The sequence below is a fragment of the Apus apus genome, chromosome 20 (genome assembly GCF_020740795.1).
Source record: "Apus apus isolate bApuApu2 chromosome 20, bApuApu2.pri.cur, whole genome shotgun sequence".
NCBI classification, from domain to species: Eukaryota; Metazoa; Chordata; class Aves; order Apodiformes; family Apodidae; genus Apus; species Apus apus.
This window is the reverse complement of record NC_067301.1, coordinates 7,579,440-7,601,935: the sequence shown is the minus strand read 5'-3', so window position 1 is coordinate 7,601,935 and position 22,496 is coordinate 7,579,440. Positions and strand designations below refer to the sequence as shown.

At 58.4% G+C, this 22,496-nt stretch overlaps 1 protein-coding gene across 3 annotated transcripts; it reads left to right on the top strand.

Annotated features, from left to right (window-relative positions):
• Window positions 1-235: 235 nt before the first annotated feature.
• ATP13A2 (ATPase cation transporting 13A2) lies at window positions 236-20,711 on the top strand. 3 transcript variants are annotated; one of them, XM_051637505.1, is made up of 29 exons: window positions 236-290; window positions 5,760-5,833; window positions 6,630-6,797; window positions 7,285-7,343; window positions 7,424-7,535; window positions 8,256-8,335; window positions 8,780-8,857; window positions 9,113-9,182; window positions 9,600-9,734; window positions 9,986-10,052; window positions 11,106-11,237; window positions 11,393-11,560; window positions 12,077-12,187; window positions 12,294-12,340; window positions 12,457-12,645; window positions 12,719-12,925; window positions 13,081-13,194; window positions 13,338-13,494; window positions 13,815-13,935; window positions 14,129-14,253; window positions 15,281-15,441; window positions 16,335-16,418; window positions 16,573-16,652; window positions 17,397-17,549; window positions 17,673-17,769; window positions 18,447-18,670; window positions 19,157-19,308; window positions 19,388-19,560; window positions 19,761-20,711. In XM_051637505.1, the coding sequence occupies exons 1-29, from the start codon at window positions 281-283 to the stop codon at window positions 19,929-19,931; spliced, it is 3,519 nt and encodes a 1,172-aa protein (XP_051493465.1). In that variant the 5' UTR covers window positions 236-280; the 3' UTR covers window positions 19,932-20,711. The 3 variants fall into 3 exon arrangements, with proteins under 3 accessions (XP_051493465.1, XP_051493464.1, XP_051493466.1); XM_051637504.1 differs by having other exon boundaries at window positions 7,421-7,535; XM_051637506.1 differs by lacking the exon at window positions 19,761-20,711 and having other exon boundaries at window positions 7,421-7,535; window positions 19,464-19,546.
• Window positions 20,712-22,496: the final 1,785 nt, after the last annotated feature.

Sequence of the window (22,496 nt, the reverse complement as noted above, 5' to 3'; positions counted from 1 at the left end):
TTTTTTGGGGGGGGGGGAGGGGGCAGCACCCTGCACTTTTGTGGCTGCAGAGCCCCCTTGGTGTGTGTGTGTGGGGGTGTTTCATGGCCCTTGCCGGGGAGGAGGAGGGGTCCCCGGACGCCCCCGTGGGGCGCACAGCGGGGGGTCCCCGGGGGGTTGGGGGATCCCGGGGGGGGGGGGTGCCCAGGACTCCAGCTCCCGGCGGGCCCCGCGCGGGCCCTTCCGCCCCGCCCCAGCGGGCGGGGCCGCGGCCCCCGGGCCGGCGCGGGCTGCGCGCGCCATGAGCTCAGGTGCGGGGCCCGGGGGGTGCGGGGCCCGGGGGGTGCGGGGCCCGGGGGGTGCGGGGCCCGGGGGGTGCGGGGCCCGGGGGGTGCGGGGCCCGGGGGGTGCGGGGCCCGGGGGGTGCGGGGCGGCAGCGCTGGGGCTGCGCGGGACCCCCGGTCTTTCCGTCGGGCGCCCGGGGCCGGCGCTGCCCCCCCCGCCCCATCCCGTGGGGCTCGTCCTGTGTGTCCCCCCCCCCGGGGGTCTCGCCGGGCCTGTCCCCGCCGTTATACGTGGCGTGTGTGTGTCCCTGGGGGGGGGGGGGGGGTACATCCTGCGTGTGTCCCCCCCGTGCTCGCCGTGGGGGTTGGTTTGGTTTTGCGCCGATCGTGTCCCCCCCCCCGGGGGTCTCACCGGGTCTGTCCCCGCCGCTGTACGTGGCGTGTCCCCCGGGGGGAGCCGCCTGCGCGTGTGTCCCGCCGTGTCCCCCCCGGTGCTCGCCCTGGGGGGGGGTTGCCCCCTCTGGGGATGCCCCCCCCGTTGCATTTCGCGCGTCCCGCGGGGTCTGCCCCGCGCTGAGCCCCGCGCCGGGCTCCGCTGCTGCGGCTGCTGCTCTGCCCAAGGCGGAGCGGGGCGGGGGCCGCCCCCCCGGCAGCGCTGGGGTGGGGGGGGTGGGCGGTGACATCCCCCCCGAGCCCCCTGCCCCCCGGTGCTGCGCGGCAGGCCGGGCTGAGCCGCTGCCCCCGGGGCTCGGTGCCTGCCCCCCCCCCAGGGGCGATGCGCCTGCAGCTCCCGGGGCCGGGACCCCCCGCCCGGGCACACGAAGGGGCTCGGCCCCCGCAGCCTTTGCCCGTTTCCTTTTGGATTCGCCCTGACCGGCACCGAGGAGTTTCTCAACGGCAGTGAGAGAGAGGAAGAAGAGCTTGGTGGCAGGAAAAGGAGGAGCATGACGGTGTGGTGGCCCTTGGAGGGTTTTTTGGGTGCCTGAGGGAGGGTCACCCAGCTGTGGTCCCTGCCACCGCCGTCCCCAGCCCCACTGGCAGCCCCTGCGCTTGGGTTTTGCTCAGGATCAGCAGCAGAGCAGCACTGGGGGGTGAAACCTCCTCCCTTTTTTCCCCTTCCCTGCTTCATCCCTTCAGCACCAGGTCTGGTGCTGACTTGAGCAGCAGGAGATGCTCCAGTCCTGCCTGAACACACAGGAACAGGGACAATGGGCTGTGAGGAGCACAGCACCTCTCTCCCTAAAGGAGGTAGGACCTCTGTTTAACCCAAATTTGGGGGAAAACATGGAGTTTGGGGATCTAAAGGACCTTTTTTCCCCTCCCCACCTGGCAGTTGCCCAAGTGAGGATGCTCTCTGAAGCCACCAGGTGCTTCTCCAGCTTGGCAGGTGGTTTTGGCATAGGATGAGGTCTTGCAAAACCCGGGTGCAGGAGAGGTCATGGTGCTGCCTGCCCCAGGTGGGGGACAAACTGGCCTCGCTGGGAGGGTTTCACCACTGGTGCCATCATCATGTGGTAAAGGAGACACCACCTTCCTCCCCACGGCCAACCCTTCCCTACAAATCCAACCAAAACCAGTCTGAGGTGGACAGGGCTACTGGGAGGACACCCTGCCCATAAAAGTCTTGATTTTCTCGCCCGTCTCAAGGGTTTGATGCATGAGGGTGATTCCCCCGGGGCTGCTGTCAACAGCACAGCCTGAATCTCTTTGTCTTCCACCTGGTATCCAGCCTGTCTCATCCTGTTGTTTCCTCCAGCCTGGGGGTGTTTTTCCAGCTGGGCTCCCCATGGATGCTGCCAGGTCCAGGTGGGACCAGACCACCTGGTAAAACACGTTTGCTTCGTCTTTGGGGCCACGTGTTTCTCCCCGATTGGCTCAGGCAGAGGAGTTTATGTTGGCTTGGTGGAAAAGGCAGGAGAATCACCTCCATCTTATCCCAACCCCTCACTGGGTCTGAGCTTTCAGCCAGCCAGCACATCTGCCATCCCAGAGGAGAGCCTGAAGGATGCTCTGAAAGATCCTCAGGAGTGGATCCTTGCCCTGTGTGACCCAGGCACTGGTTTCCTTTCCTTGTCTCTCCTTCCTTAATTTTGTCTCATCCTGAGTTTCCCTGTCCCCATCTCCAAGGACCTGAATTGACCTTGCCAACCCCATCCCATCAACCAGGCACCCCCAGAGTTTGCTGGCTGCAGCAGTAACCTCCCTGAGTGGACCTCACTCTTCTTGAGTGCAACCTCTAGGCTGCACGTGTGGATGGATGGAGGGTGGGAGATGGATGGATGGATGGATAGGAGGTGGTGGTTTGATGAATGGGACATGTGAAAGATGGATGGTGCTGGGGCTCCAGGCAGAGTTCTGGCCGTACAGATTTGGTGTCAGTGGGGAGTCCTGGCCCTCTTCCCTTGGTGAGCTGGGCTGGTGCAGCACCCACCCCTCCTCGAGCTGGTAGCTGCTCCTGGGTGTTATCACAGCGTCCTGAACTGGTTTGAGTTTGGAAGGGGCTTAAAGATCATCCAGTTCTAACCCCCTGCATGAGCAGGGACACCTCCCACCAGCCCAGGCTGCTCCAAGCCCCATCCAACCTGCCCTTCAACACTGCCAGGGATGGGGCAGCCACAGCTTCCCTGGGCAACCTGGGCCAGGGTCTCACCACCCTCACAGCAAAGAATTTCCTCCTCATGTCCAACCTCAATCTCCCTCTTCCAGTTTTAATCCATTTCCCCTCATCCCATCCCTCCCTGCCCTTGTCCCAAGTCCCTCCCCAGCTTTCCTGGAGCCCCTTCAGGCAGTGGAAGGTGCTCTAAGGTCTCCCTGGAGCCTTCTCTTCTCCAGCCTGAACACCCCAACTCTCCCAGCCTGGCTCCAGAGCAGAGCTGCTCCAGCCCTGCCATCATCTCTGTGGCCTCCTCTGGACTCTCTCCAACAGCTCCAAGTCCTTCTGGTGTTGGGGACCCCAGAACTGTCCCCAGCCCTGCAGGGGGGTCTCAGCAGAGCAGAGGGGACAATCCCATGCCTGGCCTGGCTGATCACGCTGCTGGTGACACAGCCCAGGACACAAGTGATTTTTAGGCTGCTTTATTTTATAGCAGCAAAGAGAGAAGCAAATCCCACCCCTCAGGACTCCCCAGGTGGTCTGAGGGGTAAAAAACCCTACGTTTTGGAGCTGGAGGAGGAACAACCCGCTGTGTTTGCCGGCGCAGGTGTGGCCAAATCAAACTGGTCGTGCAGCTTCACCCTTCTCTGCCCTCCCCTTCCCTCCCCTCTGCTGGGTGCTTCCCGGCCACGTCCACCACCGTTGGGGAGGAGATGACAGCCAGACCCATCCCACCCCACCCCATCCCACCCCATCCCACCCAGGATCGGCTCCGCTTGCACAACCGGAGCGGTGAGTCAATCCCAGGGCTCCTTCTTGCTGGAGGGACGTGGGGGGGGGAGCAGGATGGGAGCAGGAGGTGAGCAAAATAATCCACGGGGACAGAGACAAGGTGGAGCAAGTTCCCCCCGAGCTCCTCCTAAAGGTCCTGCTGTTTATAGGAAAAGGGTTGAGGCAGCGGGAACGAAAGTGATGATGTTTGTTTTTGAACAGCAGAGTTTGGGTGGAGGGCTGGGTTGTGCTTCTTGCCTCCCAGCCTGGCTCCAGGGGGCAAAACTGGGTTGGGTTTGGGTGGTTTTGGGTCTTTCCCCTTCCTGCAAATCCCCCAGGGAGAGCTGGGGAAAAGCCTTTGTGCCTGGCACCCCCTGGCCTTTGTTCAGCTCTTCCTAAGCTCCTCCTCACCTTCCCTCCCGGCCTCCTTTAACCTGGAACCAGCTTCCTTTAACCTGGAATCGGCCTCCTTTCATCAGGAATTGGCCTCCTTTGACTTGGAATCAGTCTCCTTTAACCAGGAATCAGCTTCATTTAATCAGGAATAGGCCTCCTTTAATCAGGAATAGGCCTCCTTTAACCAAGAGTCGGCTTCCTTTAATGTGGAATCAGCCTCCTTTAACCTGGAATTGGGCTCCGTTAACCAGGAGTCAGCCTCCTTTAACGAGGAATCAGCCTCCTTTAACCAAGATTTGGCTTCCTTTAACCTGGAATCAGCTTTCTTTAAACAGGAATCAGCTTAATTTAACCAGGAGTCAGCCTCCTTTAACCAGGAATAGGCCTCCTTTCACCTGGAATTGGTCTTCTTTAACCTGGAATTGATCTCCTTTAATCTGGAATCAGCCTCCTTTAACCTGGAATCAGTCTTTTTTAACCTGGAATCAGTCTTTTAACCTGGAATTGGTCTCCTTAACCAGGTCTCTCCTCTTTTAGCCTGGAATCAGCTTCCTTTAACCAGGAATAGGCCTCCTTTAACCTGGAATCAGTCTTTTTAACCTGGAATTGGTCTCCTTAACCAGGAATCAGCCTCCTTTAACCAGGAATCACCACTTTCCACTGGGTTTGGTGCAGGCTCTCAGGTCTCTCCTTCACAACCACCTCTTCTGGCTCCTGGAACAACTTTTATGTTCAGAAACCATCCCTTGGGATCATCCTCTTTTCTTTCCCAACCCAAAACTTATTCCTTGGAGCAGCACCAGCTGGTTTTGGGATCTGACTGGGTTGCTTGGCCAGATGGAGACCCCAACCCTGGTGATTACCCAAACCAGGGGGTGGTTTTAATTAATTACTTTTGTCATCTACAGAAAAGCTTTGGGGTCAGAGCAGGGAGCAGCAGGAATCCATCTGGTGTGGCTTTTCCAGCAGAGTGCTCAGTCCTCCTGGAAACCTGAACCTGGCCAAGCCAGGAAATTATTTGCTGACCCTGAGGGTGGGAAGTGGCTCCTGGGTTGGTTTTTGTGCCACGTGTTCTCTCCCCACTTCTCCTTCAGGAGTTGGGACATGTTCTCCAGCGTGGACTGGGAGGAAAAGTGGCCTGAAATTCATGGTACAGAGGATTGAAATCCCTCTTGGGATGATGTTGGTGATCCCTGTCTCCCAGGTGGGGTGTTGGGATGTAGTGGAGATGGGCAGGAATGGGAGAAGCTTGAAACTGGGGGAAAAAAACCCCAAACAAGCAGATTTTGTGGCCACATCCTCCCTGTAGGGGGAATGCGAAGGAGCAAAGGAGCCTGAAAGGAACCCTGGGGAGCTCTCCTTGCGCTTGGCCTGGCTCTGCACCAACCCTGCTCCCTTCCCCCGGCCACCAAGGCCCTGGGCTTGTGCCAGCTTCTCTTCCCGGGCTCTTTGGCCAGAGTGGTGTGACTCTCACGTGCCACAGGAGGGTGACAGGGCCAGGCTGGGGTCCCCTGTGCCCACAAACCCCCCCCACACATGGCAGAGGTGGCACCGAGCTGCTCTGCCAGCAGCCAGGGTGGCAGAGGGGACAGCGAGTCCCCAGCACCTTCTGTGACTGCTCTGGGGATGTCACCGCTGCAGCTGGCAGCCTGTCACCTAAAATCCCTCTGGTATTAGCTTCCCTGATTTGGTTTTTCTCCCCCTTCCCTGTTTTTGGGGGGGGTTTGGCTCTGCAGACAGCAGCAGGCTGCTGGGGAACCCGCAGCCGGGCTACGGGACGTTGCAGCCAGACCCTGAGAGATCCCACATGGTAAGTCCTAGGGTTTTGGATCCAGGGGGAGTGTGGGGTGGGAAGGGTTTGGACCAGAACCACCTATTGTTGTAGAGTCATGGAATGGTTTGGGTTGGAGGGACTTTAAAGATCATCTCCCATGGGCAGGGACACCTCCCACCAGCCCAGGCTGCTCCAAGCCCCATCCAACCTGCCCTTCAACACTGCCAGGGATGGGGCAGCCACAGCTTCCCTGGGCAACCTGGGCCAGGGTCTCACCACCCTCACAGCAAAGAATTTCCTCCTTGTGTCCAACCTAAATCTCCCTCTTCCAGTTTTAATCCATCCCCCTCATCCCATCCCTCCCTGCCCTTGTCCCAAGTCCCTCCCCAGCTTTCCTGGAGCCCCTTCAGGCTCCCGGTGCTCTCAGGTCTCCCTGGAGCCTTCTCTTCTCCAGGCTGAACACCCCAACTCTCCCAGCCTGGCTCCAGAGCAGAGCTGCTCCAGCCCTTGGATCATCTCTGTGGCCTCCTCTGGACTCTCTCCAGCAGCTCCATGTCCTTCTGGTGTTGGGGACCCCAGCTCTGTCCCCAGCCCTGCAGGGGGGTCTCAGCAAAGCAGAGCAGAGGGGACAATCCCCTCCCTGGCCCTGTGACACTGCCACAGGACAGTGGTTTTCCAGCCCCAAAGCTACCTGGTTGTCACCTGCCTGCTGTGAGGTGACTCCAGGAGACTTAGGGCTGTTCTCAGTGCAGGATCTAGATGCTTGATAATGATAATTTGGGTTTATTTTCTGGAATGAGCATCCCCATAAAGGTGACCTCCTTTCTTGCAGGAGGTGACAGGCTACCAGACCAAGCCCTGGCGGGTGGCCCTGTGCCACACGTGCTCCGTGCTGACAGCTGGGCTCCTCCTCATCCTCTTCCACTGGAAGCCAAGCCTGGAGGTGCAGGTGAAGTGCAAACCCTGCGCCCTCAGCCAGGCCGACTGGGTCATCATCAGGGTGAGTCCCCAGGGGGGGTCCAGGGGACCCTGGCATTGGGATCTGCCTCCAGCTTTCCAGAGCATGTTCCTTGCTGCTTGTCACCTTCCTGTCCCTGCCATCTCCTTGATATCCAGCAATGCCCTACCCCAGAGCCAAATTCTTCCGGGAATAATTCTTATTTATTATATTATTAATTTTTATTCATATAATACTATGATTACTACATGACCTGCCCATGCAGGGGGGTTGGAACTAGATGATCCTTAAAGTCCCTTCCAACTCAAACCATTCTCTGAAGATCCTGAGTTATTAATTCATTCCCCATCCAGAGCAGCCAGCCTGGCACTGGGTTTCTCTTCATGGTCACTGCATCCCAACCATCACCTGGGATGGGTGGCTGGGGACTCCCTGCCTGCCACCCTGTCCCTGTTTTGGAGGAGTAGGGTGGAGTGGACACGGGGGGAGGGTCCTCATTGCCCTCTGCCCAGCCCTGCCTGCCTTGCAGGACCGATTCGGACAGAGCTTCACCGCCCACGTGCGCACAGAGACACTGGGTGAGGGCAGGTGAGCTGGGCTGGTGTGTCCCCCCTTCCGCTGGGCAAGGGTTGGCCAAGGGCTGACCCTTGTTTTTCCACCCTAAGCAGCTTGGAGCATCACCCAGGGGCCAGGCTGGAGGACAGGAGGACCAGCATTGCCATCAGTGTGGCGGATGAGGAGGAGAGCCGGGACACCATCCGGCTCCATGAGAAGGAAGAGGTAACAGTGGCCACCTTTTCCATGGCCTTTCCCTGGGCACAGGTGGCCAAGAAGGCCACCAGCCATCCTAGCTTGTGTGGCTAGCAGGAGCAGGGCAGGGACCATCCCCCTGTGCTGGGCACTGGGGAGGGGACACCTCAAATCCTGGGGGCAGGTCTGGGCCCCTCAGGACAAGAAGGACATGGAGGGGCTGGAGCGTGTCCAGGGAAGGGCAAGGGAGCTGGGGAAGGGGCTGGAGCACAAGTCTGAGCAGGAGCAGCTGAGGGAGCTGGGGGTGCCCAGCCTGGAGACAAGGAGGTGAGGGGAGACCTGCTGGCTCTGCAGCTGCCTGAGAGGAGGTTGGAGCCAGGGGGGTCGGGCTCTGCTCCCCAGGAACAAGGGATGGGACAAGAGGAAATGGCCTCGAGTTGTGCCAGGGGAGGTTGAGGTTGGGTCTTGGGAACAATTCCTTCCTGGCAAGGGTTGTCAGGCCCTGGCCCAGGCTGCCCAGGGCAGGGGTGGAGTCCCCATCCCCGGAGGGGTTTCAGAGCCCTGTAGATGGTGCTGAGGGACATGGGTTAGCACCAGACTTGCTAGAATTGGGTTAATGGTTGGACTAGATGATCTCAAAGATCTTTTCCCACCAGAACCATTCCTGTCACTCTAAACAGTCCACCCCCTTGACATGGGCTGCCCTCGTGTCCCACTCACACCTTCTCTTCTCCCTTCCTCTCTGCTCAGAAGAACCTCCTGCGTTATTACCTCTTCGAGGGCGTGCGCTACGTCTGGCTGGAGCGGCGCCAGGCCTTCTGCAGAGTCAGGTATCCCTGCCACCTGCTCTCCTTGGCCCCATCAGCCCCCCAAAAAAATGGGCCTGACCCACCTAGAAGCCCCATCACCACACTGGAGCTTCACTGCAAAGCCTTTGGAGACCATCCCCGGGGCGTTGGGTCGGGGACAGGCTCTGCCTCTGCCCCGGGTTGTTGGTGTTGCCCGTCTCTGTGGGCAGAACAAACCAGGAGGAGGGGTTTGGCAGCTGCCCCGTGCTGGATGGTCCTCCCTGTGCTGTGCCACTTGGCCACTTGCCCAGTTCTGCCCCTTTTGTTCCTGCTCCCTGGCTGAGGAACACGACGCTCTCCCTTTCCTAAAGGGTGTTTTTTTCTTGTCACCAAGGACTTGGACGTGGCGTCTCTTCCGTCAGGCCAAGCTCCTGCTGGTTTTGACTCCATTTCTCCTCTCTTTTTCTTTCCTCTCGGGTTTGCCAGTGTGTTGGATGAAGGTTGGACCTGCTCAGATCTCCACCTCTCCCAGGCTGGGCTTGACCAGCAAGACCACAACACCAGGTAGGGATCCACCAGCTTCATGGGGCACCTGGGAAGTGCAGTTGAGGCTTTTCCAGGAGTCAGCAAATCCTGGAGCTTGGGGTTTTTCTTCTGTTCAGACCTCAAAACAGAGGCTGGGTTGCCCTGGCTTGTCTTCTCCACATAACTGGGTTCCTGTGGAGGTCTGGGCAGCATGAGGACCTCTTGGGTTGGACATGCAGCTTTTGCCCAGTGTGCATTTGCTTCCCCCTTGTTTTTTTCTCCTCCCCTTTGCAGGAGGAAGATCTATGGGCCCAACCTCATCGAGGTGCCAGTCAAGTCCTATGCCAGGCTCTTGGTGGAGGAGGTGAGCATCTACAGGCCCTGCTTCAGGAGAGCAAGTTGTCCCAGGTCAGATCCTTCCCCTGCTCCATGTCCCTCACTGCAAGGGCTTTGTGGGCTCTTCCTTGCTGGTGGGGAGGAGAGGACTTTAGGAGAGTCAGCTTGGGTGAGAGTGGAGAGGACCTGTCCTGCCTCATAGCTCAGACAGGAGTATCTCCAGAGGGCTGCAGATGTTATTGAGCCTCCTCAGAAGTCCTGACCATGGAGAGAAGCTGGGGAGGATGGTGGGTTTATAAGAAGTCAGCTTGTTCATCCCCAGGGACGGGCCAGCTTCCCCTCTGCAGAAGCAGGTGTTCCTGAAGGAGCCTGGAGGTCTCACGTTGGGCTGAAGGAAGGTCTCCCTCCCACCCCAAACCTGCTCCCTCTCCTTGTTCCCTCCCAGGTGCTCAATCCCTTCTACATCTTCCAAGTGTTCAGCATTGTCCTGTGGGTCTGTGATGCCTATTACTACTACGCCGCCTGCATCTTCCTCATCTCCACCATCTCCTTGGGGCTGTCCCTCTATGAGACCAGGAAGGTTGGTGGTGGGCTTCCTGGGGACACACAGCTCTAGTGAAAGAACCTGTTTTCTGACACTCTTTGACCCCTGTGCTGGTGCTGACCACCTCCTGAGCCCAGCTGGGTGAGGACAACCCACACCCCCAACAGTGGGCAGGTTTCCTAGTCCTTCATCCATGTTCCCCAGACTTGAAGACCTGTTTATGGGAGCTTTGCTGGGCTTTCTTTGAGCTGTCCTGGGGTGTCTGCTAACACCTCCCTCCCCTGCAGCAAAGCACCACACTGAAGAACATGGCCAAGATGTCGGTTGGTGTCCGAGTCCATCGTCCCAGCGGAGGTGAGTGTGGTGCCCATGGTGAGCTCCAGAATCAGGGATGGGAGAATCATAGAATGGTCAGGGTTGGAAGGGACCTCTGGAGATCATCAAGTCCAGCCCACCTGCTGCAGCAGGAACACCCAGGGCAGGTCACACAGGAACACGTCCAGATGGGGCTTGAAAGTCTCCAGAGAAGGATCCTCCACAGCCTCTCTGGGCAGCCTGTCCCAGGGCTCTGTCACCCTCACAGGAAAGAAGTTTCTGCTCCTGTTGAGGTGGAACTTCCTGTGTTCCAGTTTGTGTCCAGTTGCCCCTTGTCCTGTCACAGGCACCACTGAACACAGACTGGCCCATTCTTGACACTCACCCTGCAGATATTTGTAGACATTAATCAAGTCCCCTCTCAGTCTTCTCCAGACTAAACAGCCCCAGGTCTCAGCCTTTATCAGACAGATGTTCCAGTCCCTTCATCATCCTCATAGCCTCCATTGGACTCTCCCCAGCATCTCCCTGTCCCTCTGGAACTGGGGAGCCCAGAACTGGACACAAGACTCCAGATGTGACCTCAGTAGGCAGAGTAGAGGGGCAGAAGCTCCCTGGACCTGCTGGCCACACTGTTCTTCATGCATCCCAGGATACTATTGGCTCTCTTGGCCATGCCAGTGCTGTCCCATGGATAACTTGTTGTCCACCAGGACCCCAGGGTCCTTCTCCATGGGGCTGCCTTCTAGCAGGCCAACCCCTCATCCATATGGGTGCATGGTGTTTTTTCTCCCCAGGTGGAGGACTCTCCACTCATCCTTGTTGAACCTCAAGAGGTTCCTCCTTGCCCAGCTCTCCAGCCTTTCCTTGTATGACAGATGTTCCAGTCCCTTCATCATCCTTGTAGCCCCCATTGGACTCTTCTGGAAGATCCCTGTCCCTCTTGAGTTGGGGAGCCCAGAACTGGACACAACACTCCATCTTGGTCTCATTAGGGCAGAGCAGAGGAGGAGCAGAACCTCCCTTGACCTGCTGCTTCTAGGCTGACATGTCTGAGCACGTTTCGGTTTGGTTTTGGGTTGTTTCCTCCAGAGGAGATGGTGGTGAGCTCTGCTGACCTGGTGCCAGGGGATTGCATCAGCCTCCCTGCCGATGGGATGGTGGTGCCCTGCGACGCGGCGCTGCTGACCGGGGAGTGCATGGTCAACGAGAGCATGTTGACGGGTGAGTCCTGGGGGGCCTCCTGGGGGGCCGGGGAGGGGGGGAAAGGACCAGCCTTGCATCTCGGTCACCCTACAGCAGGCCCTTCCCATCCAGGCTGGTTGGGTCTTGAGCCCTCCAGGGCGATAAAGACCCCTCCACGATGTTCCTCACCGCAGGGGAGAGCGTGCCGGTGATGAAGACCCCTCTCCCGGCCGGCAGGCAGGGCGCTGGGACCATCTATTCCCCTGAGGAGCACCGGAGGCACACCCTGTTCTGTGGGACACAGGTCATCCAGGCCAAGGCCTACCTGGGCAGTGCTGTGCTGGCTGTGGTGACCCGCACAGGTAAGAGCACTGAGGTGGAAACCAGGGTTGATCCCAGGGCTGGAGCAGCTCTGCTCTGGAGACAGGCTGGGAGAGCTGGGGTGTTCAGCCTGGAGAAGAGAAGGCTCCAGGGAGACCTTAGAGCACCTTCCACTGCCTGAAGGGGCTCCAGGAAAGCTGGGGAGGGGCTTGGGACAAGGGCAGGGAGGGAGAGGACAAGGGGGAATGGATTAAAACTGGAAGAGGGAGATTGAGGTTGGACACGAGGAGGAAATTCTTTGCTGTGAGGGTGGTGAGAGGCTGGCCCAGGTTGCCCAGGGAAGCTGTGGCTGCCCCATCCCTGGCAGTGTTGAAGGGCAGGTTGGATGGGGCTTGGAGCAGCCTGGTCTGGTGGGAGGTGTCCCTGCCCATGCAGGGGGTTGGGGGTTGGATCTAGGTGATCTTTAAGGTCGCTTCAACCCAAACCACTCTTTGATTCCATCATTAAGCCACATCCTTCCAAGCGGTGGCTTTGGACCCTCTGCCTGTCTCCCACAGGGTTTTGCACGGCCAAAGGGGATCTCATCAGCTCCATCCTCTACCCCAAACCCGTGAGCTTCAAGTTCTACAAGGACGCAGTGAAGTTTGTCCTGTTCCTCTCCATCCTGGGTACGTCTGGGCTCGGAGGCTTGGCCAGGAGCTGCCCAACTGCTCTTTCATGGTTGCACCTTCATCTGCTTTGCTTTGTAACCAAGCCCATTCTCCCCTGGCACAGCTCTGGTGGGCACACTGTACAGCATCCTCATCCTGGTGAGGAACCAGGTAGGGATGGTTGGACCTGGTGGATCCTCAACTGGAGCTGAGACCATCAGCCCATGCAGGTGGAGCTGGGTGAGGGCTCTCAAGGTGCCACCCCTTCTATCCTCCTCACCTGCCAGGTCCCTGTGGGGCAAATCATCATCCGTGCCCTCGACCTCGTCACGGTCATCGTGCCACCAGCTCTCCCAGCTGCCATGACCGTGGGCACCATCTATGCCCAGAACAGGCTGAAGAAACAGGGCATCTTCTGCATCAGCCCTCCCCGCATCAACCTCTGCGGGAAGATCCGCCTGGTTTGCTTTGACAAGGTGAGTCTTGGGCAGCTCCTTGGGATGGGTGGTTTCCAGGCCTGACCTGGACCCACCCCCCTTCTCCTGGCAGACGGGAACGTTGACGGAAGAAGGTCTGGATGTCTGGGGTGTGATCCCACTGGAGAACAACCACTTTATGCCCATTGTCCACGAGCCCCGCTGCCTGCCCGCCGGTCCCTTGCTCTACACCCTGGCCACCTGCCACACCGTGTCCCTGCTGAGGGCACAGCCCATTGGGGACCCTGTGGACCTCAAGATGGTGGAATCCACCGGCTGGGTAAGGCAAGGAGCAGGTAGAGATCCATGTCCATAAAGAGGGAGGTGGAAACATCTGGCTCTGCTTGGAGAAGAGGGTGTTTCAAACCATCCCTAGGGGGTGGATGGGGCTTGTGAGGCTGGACTTGGCCATCTCAGCTTCTGCTGTGGTTTCAGCACCTGGAAATGATGGAGGAGGAGGAAGGGGAGGTGCCCACCTTCCAGCAGTTTGGGACCAAGGTCCTGGCTGTGATGAAACCTCCACCTGAGGAAGAACAGCCGCGAGACACGGTAGGTCCAGAGGGGCTGAGGTTCCCCAAGTCACCAGGTCAACACCTCCAAAAGGGTTGTTGTCCTTCCCAGCTCCTGGAAGAGGTTGTACCTCCCAGAGAAGTCCCTGCCCAGCCTTCTCACCCGCTCCCTGTCCTCGGCAGAAGCACGAGTCACCCCTGGGGATCCTCCGGCGTTTCCCCTTCTCCTCCTCCTTGCAGAGGATGAGTGTCCTGGTAAAGCTGCCTGGTGAGGCCTCAGCCCACGTCTACACCAAGGGTGCACCAGAGATGGTGGCCAGCCTCTGCAGGAAGGACACAGGTACATGCTGGGGAACAGTGGGTTTTTTTACCCCTCCCCAGCTGGGAAGCAGCTGGGCCTGCTGCTCCAGCATCTCTCTGCATCCCTGCAGCTCATCCCAACGGGAAGTAATCTCCAGTGATGCTGGGGGGTGGTTTCCAGAGGGTTTGGATGAGCTCCAGCCTCGTGGGTGGGAAGGAAATCGGAAGTAGAGGACAGGGTTGGAGCCTGGATGAGCATCCAAAGCTCTTCAGTCCTGTGGGAGCTTGAGCCTCAGGTCTGTGGATGCTGGGTTCATCCAAGGAATGTCCTCACCTCCCTTTCCTCCTGGGGGCTGGCAGTGCCCATGGATTTCTCCCAGATGCTGAGGCACTACACCACGGATGGCTTCCGGGTCTTGGCTCTGGCCTGCAAGCCTCTGAGCACAGTGACCACCTTCGAGGAGGCCCTGCAGCTCCAGAGGTTGGTGCCACCTACTTCTTTCCCTCCAAGCCATTTCATCAGATGTTTTGCTGCCCCCTCCTCACAGCCTGTGAGGAATTCAACCCTAGCCCCCTGAGATCAAGCAGCCCAGCTGGATTTTTAGCTGTTTGTACGGGTGGATCCACCCTGTCCGTGTGTCAGGCGTGGTGTGGAACAGGTTGTATCCCACCAGGGACTCTGTGGAGAGCAGCCTGACCTTCCTGGGCTTCCTCGTCATGAAGAACGTCCTCAAGCCTGAGTCTGCGCCCGTGATTCACCTCCTGAGGAGCGCCAGCATCCGCCCCATCATGGTGACAGGTGACCCTGCCGCAGGGAACTGCGGGGGAGGTGGGACACGGTTGCCCCTTGACGTTGTGTGCAGGGGAGAAGGGTTTCCCCACCAGCAGTGGGTGGCCTGAAGCAGCAGGGAGGCACAGCGAGGATGCTGGTGTTGGGCACCCTTGCCTTGCTGGTGGGCTCAGGGCTGGCAGGGCTGCAGGGTGCTGCTTCATGGGTGCAGGGTGAACCCACAGACCTGGGAGAACTTCTCCCTGCCTCACTGCTGGCCGCATAACCACGGAATTCCAGATTGGGTTGGGTTGGAAGGGACCTTCAAGATCATCTAGTTCCAACTCCCCTGCATGGGCAGGGACACCTCCCACCAGACCAGGTTGCTCCAAGCCCCATCCAACCTGCCCTTCAACACTGCCAGGGATGGGGCAGCCACAGCTTCCCTGGGCAACCTGGGCCAGGGTCTCACCACCCTCACACCAAAGAATTTCCTCCTCATCTCCAACCTCCATCTCCCTCTCCCAGTTTTCATCCATCCCCCTCATCCCATCCCTCCCTGCCCTTGTCCCAAGTCCCTCCCCAGCTTTCCTGGAGCCCCTTCAGGCACTGGAAGGTGCTCTGATGTCTCCCTGGAGCCTTCTCTTCTCCTGAACACCCCAACTCTCCCAGCCTGTCTCCAGAGCAGAGGGGCTCCCAGGACCACCTGTGATAGACCTACACTCCCTAAGGGACATAGGAGCATAAACAATCCAGTCTGGGGCCTTTTTTCCCCAAGGTTTTCTGTAGAGTAGGTGAACTCCAGAGTCCTGCACCATCCAGCCCACCAGGACAAGCACCTGCAGCATCACACATCCCCTTCATCTCATCAAGAGTCTGTTCCCATACCTGGAGATTAAAAAAAACCCAACAAACAACCCAACAGCTTTTGTTGGACATCTTTTTCACTTCTAGTAAAAAGGTCCCTGGTGTTTCCTTGGCTCCTTCCAGTCCTTGCTTTCCCCCTGCCTTGTTCTCCTCTTAACTGGCCAACCTTTCTCTGGGTTCTTGCTCCCAGGAGACAACATGCTGACAGCTGTGAACGTGGCCAGGGGCTGCCGCATGGTGGAGCCCAAGGAGCAGGTGATCTTCGTCAGCGCTTCTCCTCCAGGCCAGGACAAACCAGCCGCGCTGAAATTCATCCCGGCCGAGCATTCCCAGGGCGAGGAGCAGCCCGAGGTGGGTCCCGAGGACGCGTCTCAGGGAGGGGTTTGAAGGTCAAGATTTGCAGGACTCTCTTTTTCCAGCATTGTTCTCCTTCAAGGCAGTTAGGGGTGGGATACTGCCCTTTATTAAATGTCTCCTTTAGGAGGTCACCTGCTCCTGTGTCTCCCTGGGAGCAGGTCAGGCTGGAGCTGATGCTCCAAACAGCCACCACCATGCTCAGGTCCTGCTCCAGCCTTGGCCTGAAGGGCTTGATCCCACAGGCTTTTTAGGATCCTAGAATCCCAGACTGGTTTGGGTGGGAAGGGACCTTACAGATCATCTAGTTCCAACGCCCTGCATGGGCAGGGACACCTCCCACCAGCCCAGGCTGCTCCAAGCCCCATCCAACCTGCCCTTCAACACTGCCAGGGATGGGGCAGCCACAGCTTCTCTGGGCAACCTGGGCCAGGGTCTCACCACCCTCACAGCCAAGAATTTCCTCCTCATGTCCAACCTCAACCTCCCCTCTTCCAGTTTTAATCCATTCCCCTCATCCCATCCCTCCCTGCCCTTGTCCCAAGTCCCTCCCCAGCTTTCCTGGAGCCCCTTCAGGCACTGGAAGCTGCTCTAAGGTCTCCCTGGAGCCTTCTCTTCTCCAGGCTGAACACCCCAACTCTCCCAGCCTGGCTCCAGAGCAGAGCTGCTCCAGCCCTCTTGTCTCCCATCATGGCCCACACCTCCCATGATGGTATTTTTACCCCAAATCCCACCATTTATATCAATCATTGAGACTAAAGAGCAGCTCCTTTGCCTCCTGCTCCACGTGTGTTGAGGATGGGGGTTCAGCCCCTTGCCCAGGGTCTCAGCAGGGATCTGGGTGCAGGTCAGAGCTGGGCTGCAGACCAAGGAGATGTTTCCCTGGGCAGGGTCAGTACCAGCCCTGCCACTTGGCCCTGAACGGCAAATCCTTCGCTGTGGTTTGTGAGCACTTCCCAGACCTGCTGCCCAAGGTGAGTCCCACACTGAGGTGTCCTCCAGAACACTCTGAGGGCTTTTCTCATCCCTGCCGTTGTCTTCTGCTGAGCTGGCAAAGCTGAGAGTCCCCAACTCCTCCTGGGAATTGGGGGGGTTGGATCTGGGCACGGAGCCTTCTCTTCTCTGCAGATCCTCCTCCGAGCCACTGTCTTCGCCCGCATGTCTCCTGAGCAGAAGACTCAGCTGGTCTGCAGCCTGCAAGAGCTCAGGTAAGGCTCTCCAGCCCCAAGGGGTGAGGGGAAAGAGGAGGACAAGGGGGTTAATTCTCTGCCCCGAGACATCTCCTGTGGGCCAGAGCTGTTGGCAGCTGCAAAATCGCAGCCTGCCCATATGAGGAGTTCTCCTAAAGATGGGGGTGCAGCCTTGGAGACCTCGGGTCTTGTTGGAGTGAATCCAGAGTAGGCCATGGAGATGATTCCTACTCTAGAGAAAACCCTGAGGAAAAGGCCCCAGGCTGGATTATTTATGCTCCTATGTCCCTTGGGGAGTGTAGGTCTATCACAGGTGGTCCTGGGAGCCCCTCTGCTCTGGAGCCAGGCTGGGAGAGTTGGGGTGTTCAGCCTGGAGAAGAGAAGGCTCCAGGGAGACCTTAGAGCACCTTCCAGTGCCTGAAGGGGCTCCAGGAAAGCTGGGGAGGGGCTTGGGACAAGGGCAGGGAGGGATGGGACGAGGGGGAATGGATGAAAACTGGAAGAGTGGAGATTTAGGTGAGACATGAGGAGGAAATTCTTTGCTGTGAGGGTGGTGAGACCCTGGCCCAGGCTGCCCAGGGAAGCTGTGGCTGCCCCATCCCTGGCAGTGTTGAAGGGCAGGTTGGATGGGGCTTGGAGCAGCCTGGGCTGGTGGGAGGTGTCCCTGCCCATGCAGGGGGGTTGGATCTAGATGAACCTTAAGGTCTCTCCAACCCAACCCGGTCTGAGATTCCATCTTCCTCTGACCCCTTCTCACCACAGCTACTGTGTGGGGATGTGTGGGGACGGGGCCAACGACTGCGGGGCGCTGCGGGCGGCCGACGTGGGCATCTCGCTGTCGGAGGCCGAGGCCTCGGTGGCCTCACCCTTCACCTCCCGCGTGGCCAACATCGAGTGTGTCCCCTCTGTCATCCGGTGAGCTGCCAGGAGCCTCCTGGGGGGGATGGAAACCCATGGGGGGTCTCAGGAGTGGCAGTGTCCCCTCTTGGGGCCAGCTGGTGGGAAGGGTGTGTTGGGTCAGTCTCTCTCTCTCTGCAGGGAGGGCAGGTGCTCCCTGGTCACCTCCTTTGGTGTCTTTAAGTACATGGCCCTGTACAGCCTGGTGCAGTTTGTGTCCGTCCTGCTGCTCTACACGGTGAGTCCCATGGTTGCCCAAATGCCTCCAAAGCTCCTGGGTGCATGGGGGTCACCTTGTCACCACCAGGTTTAAAGTCATGACCTTTCTGAGCTCTCCCACTGGTCCCTGTAGCTGAGAGTGGGTGGTTTGTTGGGCACTGGGGAGGGGGCACCTCAAATCCTGGGGTCAGGTCTGGGCCCCTCAGGACAAGAAGGACATGGAGGGGCTGGAGCGTGTCCAGGGAAGGGCAAGGGAGCTGGGGAAGGGGCTGGAGCACAAGTCTGAGCAGGAGCAGCTGAGGGAGCTGGGGGTGTCCAGCCTGGAGACAAGGAGGTGAGGGGAGACCTGCTGGCTCTGCAGCTGCCTGAGAGGAGGTTGGAGCCAGGGGGGTCGGGCTCTGCTCCTCAGGAACAAGGGATGGGACAAGAGGAAATGGCCTCAAGTTGCTCCAGAGGAGGTTTAGATTGGATAAAAGAAGAAACTTCTTCCTGGCAAGGGTTGTCAGGCCCTGGCCCAGGCTGCCCAGGGCAGGGGTGGAGTCCCCATCCCTGGAGGGGTTTCAGAGCTGTGTAGATGTGGTGCTGAGGGACATGGTTAGTGGTGGCCTTGGCACTGCTGGGGGAAAAGTCGGGCTTGATGATCTTGAAGGTCTTTTCCAACCAGAGCCATCCTGTGATTCTGTTTCTCCTTCCCAGATCAACACCAACCTGAGTGATTTCCAGTTCCTCTTCTTCGACCTGATCATCACCACCACGGTGGCGGTGCTGATGGGCCGCACTGGTCCTGCCCAGGAGCTGGGGCTGGAGCGTCCCCAGGGCTCCTTGATCAGTGTCCTGGTGCTGGGCAGCCTGCTCCTCCAGACAGCTCTGCTCATCACTGTACAAGTCCTCAGCTACTTCGTCACCATCTCGCAGAGCTGGTGAGGACCCTGCTGGAGGGGTGGGGATGGCATGGAGGACAGCAAAGCCCAAGTGCTTTTCCTTGGGTTTGGCTGACATCCAGGATGAGTCCAGCACCTTTCAGTGGATGGAGTGCTCATGGAGAGCAGGGGGTGGGTGCTTAGACCCTCTCCTTGCCACTTGCTTCGTAGAAACATGGACTTGTTTTGGTTGGCAAAGACCTTTAAGATCACCAAGTCCAACCATTACCCCAGCCCTGCCAAGGCCACCGCCTTGTGTCCCTCAGCACCACATCCACCCAGCTTTGAAACCCCTCCAGGGATGGGGACTCCACCAGCTCCCTCGGTAGCCTGGGCCAGGGCTTGACAATCCTTTTGAGGAAGAAATTGTTCCCAAGAGCCAATCTAAAGCTCCCCTGGTGCAACTTGAGGCCGTTTCCTCTCGTCCCATCACCTGTTCTGGCCAATCCTTGGTCTGACCTTCTCCTTCTCCCCTGCTTGGCTCAGGTATGTTCCACTGAACAGCACGGTGATGGCCCCCCAGAACCTGCCCAACTATGAGAACACTGTCCTCTTCTGCATCACTGGCTTCCAGTACCTCATCCTGGCTGTTGCCATGTCCAAGGGGTACCCATTCAGGGAGCCACTCTACACCAACGGTGAGAATGATGCCATGTGGACAATCAGAGGCATCAAACCTTCACCCTCCTCCTCAACCCTCTTCCTTCTTGCCCTCAGTGCTCTTCTTGGCAGTTCTCATCCTCCTCTTTGGCCTCATGATCTGGCTGACCCTCTACCCACTGGGCTTCCCCAGATCCTTGCTGAAGCTGAAGACCATCAACGACTTGAACTTCAAGCTGCTCCTGCTGGCCTTTGCTGTGCTCAACTTCTTTGCCGCCTTCGTGCTGGAGGTAGGTCACCCCAAGGTGGGCACTGGGCACCCCATGATGAGTCTCGTCCATTGGGTCTGTCCCAGCAACACCTTTCCCAGCGGTTTCCCAGGTTTCCATGGCCAGGAGGGAGCAGAGCTCACCTCAGCACCAGCTCTGCCCTCCCCTTGTGGTCCACAGACCTCCCCAAAGCCCTTTCTTCTCCCCCATCTTTGCTTCAGACCGCCCTGGACCATGGTTTGCTCAGGTGCCTCCGCAGGCTGCGCAGGAAGAAAGTCTCCAAGAAGCTTTTCAAGAGGCTGGAGAAGGAGCTGAGGCAGCAGCAGCCACCCTGGCCCCCCCTTGACCAACCTCTCTTTGCTACACCCAAGATGTCCATCGCTGTCAGATAGCACAGGCTGGACCCCCCCCCCAGCTCTGCAGGCCCCACCAGCCCTTGGACATTCCCATTTATTTATTGATCCTGGGAAAAGGAGGGATGTGGTGGGAAGGCTCCCATGGGAACACCCTCAGGGTGGTGGTGGCTGTGAGTCCATCCATGCTGGTCCTGCAGCCAAGGGGAGATGCTGGAGAAGCAACACAGGGGAGAAGGTCTAGAAGAAGAGGAGAAATGGTCCAGCTCATCCCTTCCTCCAGGACATCCCCCCATCCCCATGCCAGCCTGGGACCCATCTCCATTTGGTATCCTTCCACAAGAAGGGGGGGACACACCCCACCTCCCTTATCTTCTCCTGGCTGCTCCAAGCCACCAAGAAGAGGGTCCCTGATGTCATGGCGACGGCACCCAGCCCAACCTCACCTCTTTGCTCACTGTGAAACCCCCCCTGCAGCCCCCCTAGATGTGTAGGGTCTGTTTACAACCCCCCCTCCCCAACATCCTCTCCTTGCCAAGGATGCTCAATCCCCACCCTGGGGCCACCAGCCAGGGCCACCCTCTCTGCTTGCCTTGCTCCTTCGAGCTCCTTCTGCTTTGGGATGGGACCTCTGTAGCATTTCAAAAAAATAATTACAAAAAAAACCAACCCCCAAACCCCAGCAGAACCCCCCAGATCTCTTTATTTTTTAACTCTCCTCCAGATCTTAAGTGCAGGCAGGAGAACGTGACCACTTTCAGGTGTCCTCATGGTGCTGTCCTGAGCCTTGTCTAATAAATGGAACGTGATTTTCCTTGACTTTGTGCTGCCTGGATGGAGTTGGGAAACAGGAGAAAGAGGTTTAAGGGTCACCTCATCCTCCAGCTGGGCTGGAAGATGTTCTCCTGGAAGCAGAGAGTGAAGCCAGGGACGGCACCGTTGGGATTCCAGCAGAGTAAATAACCCACACCCCCCTTCTCCTGAGCCTCTTTCCAGCTGGAATTTCCTAGAAAATAATCAGAATTGCTGGAAAAACCCAGGTGTCCTGGCCAAGACTGAGACCTTCGAGGGAGGAAAAGCCAGTAGCTGGAGATGCCACATCCTGGAGGGGGAAGAGATCCCGGGGTGGGGGCAAAACTGGGGGGGGGGGGGATGGGGATGCACCTTCTTCCACATCACCCACCGAGGGGGTTTTCCACTACATCCCAGCCTGGCTCTTGGATCCGAGGGTGGTTCTGGCAGGGATTTGTCTGCACGGAAAGTCTTGAACCCCCTGGAAAGTCTGGAACCCCCTGGAAAGTCTCAACCCCTGGAAAGTCTCAACCCCTGGGAGCGCCGGCGGCGCCTCTGCCCTCCGGGAGCTGGGGATTAGATCAGGAAATGAGGCACAAGCAGAGGTAAGAGGTTTCCTGAAATCCCGGCCAAGGCTCCAGTCACTCAACCAGGCTGCCTGAGCTTCAGAGAAAAAAAAAAAAAATCCACCCGAAAAACGCACACACACACACACACACCCCGTGGAGACTTTTGCCTGTGCTGGGCAATTTTCAAAAGGCGCCCAGGACCCTGTTTGCACCCTGGATTTTGCCCCCCCAGCCCCTCTCCAGGGTGTTTTCGCTTGACTGGTTCTTGGCAGGGTTTTCCCAGCTTGGGGGAGAGGATTTCAAAGTCCATTTCGTGGTTAACAGGCAGCTCCTCGAGCTTAGCGGGGCTGGGGACAAGGACGGGGCTGGGGACAAGGACGGGGCTCCTTTTCAGAAGCTTTGGAGTCGTTTGGACGGTTTTTATCCCTCCTTCAGACGGGAAAAATACTCTGGGTACTGGAGACGGGAGCACCTCAAACCTCCCCCTCTGCTTCTCCTCCTCATCTGACCTGGGGGTTTCTCCTCATTTGGGGGGGGGGGGGGGGGGGCCAGGAATGTTGGGTGCGTGGTCATGGGCTGGGAATGCAGGGTCTAATCCTGCCCCACGGGTGGAAAAGTCTCTCCCACTTCCCTTCCCAAATATTCATCCCCATCCCGGGTTTGCTCTCCTGGCCGGTTCCAAGATCTCCCTCCATCCCAGCCCTCCTGCTCCTCCTCGTTGCTTTTGAAGATGAAATTTGCAGGGTTTTATCCCCTCGGTGTCCGGGGGGGGGTGGTTTAGGGACCCTTCCCAGCCTCGTCGGGATCCCGGTTCCTCCGGAAAACCGCCAGCTCAGCCAGGGAAAAAAGGGCCCCACGGTCGCTGCTCTTGGCTCCTCGGCTGAGCAGGGGCTGCTCCGGGTGGGAAAACGGGGAATTTCTTTCATTTCCCTCTGGGATCCATCCTGGGATCAAGCTTGAAATCCTCTGCGGGGTCTCAGCATCATCCCTGCTTTGGGGGGGAAGGGATTAGGGGGGGAAAGGGACTGGCGGGGGGGGAGCAGATCCCAAACTTGGAGTCAGGAGGGAATCCCGGGTTCCTAAAGTATTCATTTAATATTTTTGGGGGAGAAAGGGGGGTTATCCGAGATCAAAATCCACCTCCTTTCCATCATCCTTTCATCACACCCCCCCCATCCCCACTATCCCACCCCCCAAAACTTTTCCAGCCTCCTCATCCCTGCACAAAACCCTCCCCTTTTTG

Coding starts and splice junctions, on each gene's coding strand:
- ATP13A2 (XM_051637504.1), top strand. Junction 8,336..8,779: donor CAGGCCTTCTGCAGAGTCAG/GTATCCCTGCCA, acceptor CGGGTTTGCCAG/TGTGTTGGATGAAGGTTGGA. Junction 16,653..17,396: donor TGCAGCCTGCAAGAGCTCAG/GTAAGGCTCTCC, acceptor TTCTCACCACAG/CTACTGTGTGGGGATGTGTG.